The sequence below is a fragment of the Orycteropus afer genome, unplaced genomic scaffold (genome assembly GCF_000298275.1).
Source record: "Orycteropus afer afer isolate SDZICR_OR568_19922 unplaced genomic scaffold, OryAfe1.0 scaffold00048, whole genome shotgun sequence".
Taxonomy (NCBI): domain Eukaryota; kingdom Metazoa; phylum Chordata; class Mammalia; order Tubulidentata; family Orycteropodidae; genus Orycteropus; species Orycteropus afer.
In genome coordinates this window covers 1,736,158-1,742,345 of record NW_006921635.1, presented here as the reverse complement: position 1 = coordinate 1,742,345, position 6,188 = coordinate 1,736,158, and the positions used below count along the sequence as shown (strand labels likewise).

The window sequence follows — 6,188 nt, the reverse complement described above, 5'->3', positions numbered from 1 at the left end:
CAGTTCCACTCTGTCCTCTAGGGGCGCTGTGGGTCAGAATGGACTCCACGGCAGTGGGTGTGGTTTGGGCTTTGCTTCTGTGAAGATTGGCAGCCTTGGAGACCCTGTGGGCAGTTCCACTCTGTCCTCTAGGGGCGCTGTGGGTCAGGAGCAGCTCAGTGGCAGTGGGTTGCGGGTTTTATGCTTCACTGTGTACCTGGCAAGTCCACCGGAAGATTAGTGTCTGGAGCTGGTGTTGCCTGGTCTGTGGGCAGAGCACTAGTGATCTTCCCAGCTGCCTTGACATCCTCCATGCTGTTAGTGTGTACAGTCCCTCTGGTGTCCATGCAGATGGTCTGCTAACTGAAAAGCTGGAGGTTCAAGTTCACCCACAGGCACCGTGGAAGAAATACCTGGCAATCTAGTTCCAAAACTCAGCCCCTGAGACTGCTGGGGGCGCCGTGGCTGCTGGAGCTCAGCTCTGTTCCCACACCCAGGGCGGGCCGCTGGGAGTCGGAGCGGCCACCGCTGGTGCTCAGCTGTCCTCCGACCCACACGGGGGTGCCGTGAGTCGAAGCTGACGCCATGGCCGCTGGTTTTGGTTTCGCAATCCAGTAGCACCTGCTTCTCCCAGCCTTGCCAACCGAGGGCGTTACTGAACGCTTCAGATCTTAGTAGTTTTCCACATGGCCTCTCAGTGCCGTTTCAGTTTGTACTTCTCTTATCAAGAGTGAAATTGATCCTTTTTCTATGTGAAGATGTGAGAGTCACGTGTGTCTCTCTGAACTGTTTGTCCGTCTGTCTGTTGGGTGTTGTTGTTCTCTCTTGTCCGTTTCTGGGGTGCCTAAGGCATCTGAAAGGCGCTCTGGTGGCTCAGTGAATGAGGCACTTGACTGCTAACCAGAAGGTCAGCGGTTCAAACCCTCCAGCTGCTCTGTGGAAGAGAGCTGGGGCCATCTACTTCCATGAGGATTTATAGCCTCGGAAACCCAGTCAGTGTCGCTGTCATTCGGAAATGACTCCACGGCAGTGAGTTTGATTTGGTTTTGGTTAAGGCATCTGACCGCTAACCACAAGGTTGGTGGTTCAAACCCACCAGCCGCTTTGCGGAAGCAAGAATCCAGTCTACTTCTGTAAAGATTCACTGCTCTGGGAACCCAATGGGGGTCGCTATGAGTCGGAATCAACTTGATGTCAGTGTTTTTTTTTTTTTTTTTTTTGTATCACAGAGATAAGCTTTTCATGCTCAGTGTGGCTTGGCGTGTCCTCTCCCGTTTGACTCTTTGGGAGGTTCCTGGCGTGTTTGCTTTGGCCGTGCCTGGGTTTTTACCTGTCGGGGCGGCCCTTCCATCCCCCTTTTACTTTGTGGTTTTGGAGTATCATGTCCCAGTTACCAGACCTTCCCTCTGAACCTCAGGAAGTGACTTCCCCGTGGTCTCTCCTCGTCCTTTTACATGTCATTTTCCACGTCTAAATCCTTCATCTGTGAGATTTTCCTTGGCATTCTGTGTGAGTTTGGATCCAACTTTTTTTCCTCCCAGAGGACTACGACCCGGCTTTCTTGAGGTCATTTGGTGGTAAGTGTGATGAGTCAGCACTTATGTCTTGACAATCCCATAATCCTTTAATCCTTTCAGTGTGCGCCTGCCCTGTAGCGCTCAACCCCTTTGTGGAGACCACAGGATGGTTAAGCAGGAGGATAGGAGTGGATGGTTCTCTTCGGCATAAAAGGCCCCCTTGGTACTGCCTTGTCCGAGTCTAAGCACATGATGTTAGTTCCTGCGCTTTGTTCCTTCGACAGTCATTGAGTGCACACGCCACCCTGTGTGGCACTGGGGCTGATGGCAGGGAGCCAGCAGGCGAGGGCGTCGCTGCATGCAGCAAGTCTGGGAGGCACGGGCGTCCATACGGGACTGTCCTGTGGACGGTAAAAATGACGCAGGAGAAGGTTAGGAAGGGAAGGCCCTTGCCCCTGTGACTGTGGGTGAAGGGAGCCGCCTGGTCCAGCTGTAGGACGGAGGCTCGTGGGGCGCCCGCAGGCTGAGGACCTGGGAGGACACGTGCCCCTGAGCCGCAAGGAGCTGGGACAGCAGTGTGGTGGGGGTCGAAGGGCCAAGGGCCCGGGGGGGAGCTTGGAATGACGACTTCTGCGGGGAGGGTGAGCTGTCATGGCTTCTCTCTGCTTTTCATCCCTGTTATTTTTTCCAATTTTTCACTCAAGTAGAAAACAGAAGTCAGTGCTTTCGGCAAGGCGCTTTGAATCAGTGCTTCAGATGCTAAGAGGAAGGGACCAAAGGAGACAGCGGCTCTGAGCCTGGGGCTCGGGGTCTGTAAACCCTCCGGGATCCGCGTCACCGGAAAGCCCGTGCTCTGGGTGACCAAGGCTCCAGAGCGTGGTCCGTTCACTGTCCGCAGAGAACTGAGGCTCTGCTTCTGTGTACCTACTTCACAGATGGGAAAACAGAGACCCCAGAAGGTTACCACCTTACCAAGGGCTCCGGACCCTGCCTTGGGCCTGGACCCTGTCTGTCTTATGTCGGAACGTGTCTCATTGATTGGTGCCACCCCTGATGATGTCGGACAGCAGCCGCCTAGCCTGGCCTTTGCTGTCCCCCTGCCCCCGCGAAGCCTTTAACAACCTTTGCTGGCGCCCCGCTTTCGTCAGCAGAGACGCTGGCCGAATGAGGACTTTCCTTGATGACTCAGGGCCATTACTTGAATCATCAGGGTTTGGGCTGGGACACGATGCCCTCGCCCATGGCTCTTGTCCTGGCTTGTCTTCCCCGGCGTGGCTCCCTCCCTTCTCCTGTGCTCTGCATGGGGGGGGGGTGGTTAAAGTCTCCACACTGCTGTGGTCGTCACCTTGCTGTGGGTCTCTCTCTCCCCTTCTCTGTTCTCTCTGTCCGCTCCCTCCCTCCACCTTCTCTGAGTCATCCTGTCCCCCTTAGCAGGTGCTCACAGTTCTGGGGTCCTGCCTTGGCTCCCCCACCTGCCTCCCTGCCCTCCAGGGAGCCCGCCATCTCTGACTTCCGGGCTTCCCTTCCCTCTCCTCATTGCTGTTTCTGCACCATTTCCTCTCTGCTTCTCTCTCTCTCTGGCTTTGGTGCCTGTCAGTGGGCAGCCTGGGGCCGCGGGTGCTGTTATGTGACCCAGGACCCCCTCAGGCCCTCCTGGGTTTCTGGCTTCTCTGGAGGGTCGTGGGGCTGGCTGCCTGAGTGTCAGAGAAGAGCAGAGGGCTGATCTGGTATCAAAGACAAAGACTGATTAAGTGGCATCGTGGCCTGGAAGGAGCCGGGGCTGAGGGTTGGGACCTGAGTGAACACGGGCAGAGCATCCAGACGCTATGGGCCTGCTCCGGGTTAGTGGGGTGATGGGATGATGGTGGTGATAAGGGGGATAATAATAATGTAATAATAACAGCGGCTGCCACTTAGAGGCTGGGGACTCGCCCCAGGGTGTAATTAAAGACGCATGTTCTCAGGCCCCACCCGAACCTACAGATTGAGATGCTCTGGGGGTGGCCGGCATTTGCATTTGATTGTGCCCCCTCTCTATTCTGATGCCCCCGGGGGAGCCGCCCTCAGGAGCCCCTGGGGGATGTACTGCCTGTTTCCAGGCCGTGCACCCTGGAGCTTGCTGCTGTCCAGCTCTGCGCCTAACCCCACGTGCTCTTGTTCTTGCCAGGTCCTTCGCTAAGCCCCCTAAGCAGGTGCAGACAGTCTGCGAGTGTATCCTCATCATGAAAGGGTACAAGGAACTCAACTGGAAAACCGCCAAGGGCATGATGTCCGACCCCAACTTCCTGCGGTCTCTGATGGAGATCGATTTTGACTCAATCACTCAGGGCCAAGTAAAGAGCATCAGAGGTGAGTGTAGGTGATGTGCAGATGGCCAGGGTCCATTTCAAGTTAATTGTATCAGAGGTGAGTGCGGGTGATGTGCAGATGGCCAGGGTCCATTTGCATGTCAGTTAAGAGCATTAGAGGCGAGCGTGGGCAGTGCGTGGATGCCAGGGTCCATCTCACATTGGTGTCAGAGTCTTTGGGGCACGAAAGGAGAGTGAGGAAGAGGCTTCCCCACAGGCAAACCCTCCCATGGGATCACGGGGGCCCTGGGATGGAGTAGACAGAACTGATTGTCATGGGTCACGACCTGCCAAGGAGCTGGAGTGGAATCTGCACCCCTGAGGCGCTCGAACTGCCCTGGGGAGAGGTGTGCCCTCGGCGAATGGCGGCAGTGCAGTGTTCCCAGGAATAGGAGGGTGGATGGTGGACAGACAACAGCAGGTGTCCACTGAGTATGTGACTCCACAGTTGCTCTGATTCTCCCTGCCGGGAAACACGACCTGCTCAGTGGCGCCCTGCTCTGCCCTCCCTGTGTCTTCTCCAAGGGCACGGTGTTGCCAAGAGCTGGTCTGCCCGTTTCTCCTTGCCAGTACAGGGCCTGCTGGGGGTCCCTGGGGGATGGACAAGCAGGACCCTGGGTCTCTGGGGAGTGGACAGGTAGGAGGGGGCAGCTTTGCCCATGGCCAGCCCCCCATCTTTGGTTATAGAGTTCCTGAGTCCTTTTGTACTTGGCACTCAGTTGAATGACATTAGTTAGTCTTTGTGAAATGGAATAAGAGGTCATAATATTGCTGCTTATTTTGATGATTTTTCAAGAATTTTACCATTAAGTGTTTTTTTTCAGCTCCTTACAAGCAAAACCAAACTGAATCCAAACAATTACAAAAATCCTCTCTCTGAGTATCAATGGGATGGGTATCCACCTACCGTGCAGTCACTCCCATGGGGAAGGCAGAGACTGACTGACACATGACCTGTAAGGACCTATTCTTCCCAGTTAGCCCCCTGCTTGGAGCCACCTTGAAGCCCAGAGAGGGCCCCCCACAGACACCTGGGATTCCTGGAGCTGCTGGAGGTCACACACAGATGTGGCCGGATCCCAGGAGATCCCTGGTGTCCCTCCATCTTCAACATTCACTTGTAGACTCAGTCAGCATAGTCTTAGGGGACCCAGGTCACCTGGCATAACACAGTCCACAAAGATAATGTTCTACATCCTACTCTGGTCAGTAGCACCTGGGGTCTTAAAAAGGTTATGGGTGGCATGTAAGGTGCAAAATTGGTCTCTCCTTGTCTGGAGCACAGAAGAGAAAAGAAAATCAAAGACCCATGGAAACCATGCCTCAACTTTTAGCAAAACAATAGATCTGCAAGGTGAACAGTAACACAAGGGAGAAACATACTCTTTAGAACAACCAACCGTATTGCTCTAAAGGGCAGCATTTGCCCAGGGATACAGCTCAGACACAGGAAGGGATGAGAAAGAAGGATGAATGGAAGTGAGACACGGGGGAAGTGGAAAGAGTGCTGGTACCTCGTGGGGACTGCGACCAGTGCCGTCAAATGTGTGTGAACTGATGAATCAAAAACCAGTTTGCTCTGTAAACGTTCACCCAGATCACACACACAATAAAGGGTCAGGCCCATGCTGTTGTGCGGGGGAGTCCTGTCTGGATCTGGCTTCCAGGTTGCTGAGGAATAAGGAGTGAGTTATGGTGGCTCTGTCCACAGCCAGTCCATCTTCTGTTTTACTTTTGTGAGATGACACTCACCACTCACCGAGAACACTGCCTCCTCGGTCTCTAGGTCTCTTGAAGACACTCAACACCACAATTGAAGAAATGGAAGCTGTGAGCAAAGCAGGCTTGGGAATGCTGAAATTCGTGGAAGCTGTCATGGGCTACTGTGACGTTTTCAGAGAAATCAAGCCCAAAAGAGACAAGGTACCGCCCACGTGTAACACCTGGGGACCACTTGCAGGGACTAAGTTGGCATCGCAATCAACCTGCCCACACGTTTGCTGGAGGGGTCCTGGCAACGTCAACATTATGATTTCAAACCACATGAGCATTCCTCCACCCCCCCATAAATGATAACCCTGGAATTCCACTCACATGTAGACAGTGTGAACCAACAGAACTGAAGTCTGAAAGATGGTCAAATTCTATGTGAAAAGAGTAGGGCTAAAGATGTTCACAGTTCTCTGAGTGAAAAGCAGGGTTTCTCAGTCTTGGCACTGTTGGCGTTTGGGACCGCGTAATCTCCTGTTGAAGGAGTCCTGGGTGGTGTGACGGTTAAGTGCTCGGCTAAGAACTGAGAAGTTGGTGGTTCGAGCCCCCCCAGCGGCTCCATGGGAGAAAGACC

The 6,188-nt window shown here is 54.1% G+C and overlaps 1 protein-coding gene across 1 annotated transcript in view; it reads left to right on the top strand.

Moving 5' to 3' along the window:
• The window catches only part of DNAH10 (dynein axonemal heavy chain 10), a 147,363-nt gene that overhangs the window by 115,693 nt on the left and 25,482 nt on the right, over positions 1-6,188 (top strand). Inside the window, exons 58-59 of the mRNA XM_042780591.1 lie at positions 3,664-3,845; positions 5,631-5,767. Coding sequence (XP_042636525.1) covers positions 3,664-3,845; positions 5,631-5,767 — 319 coding nt within the window. The remainder of the gene's footprint in view (positions 1-3,663; positions 3,846-5,630; positions 5,768-6,188) is intronic.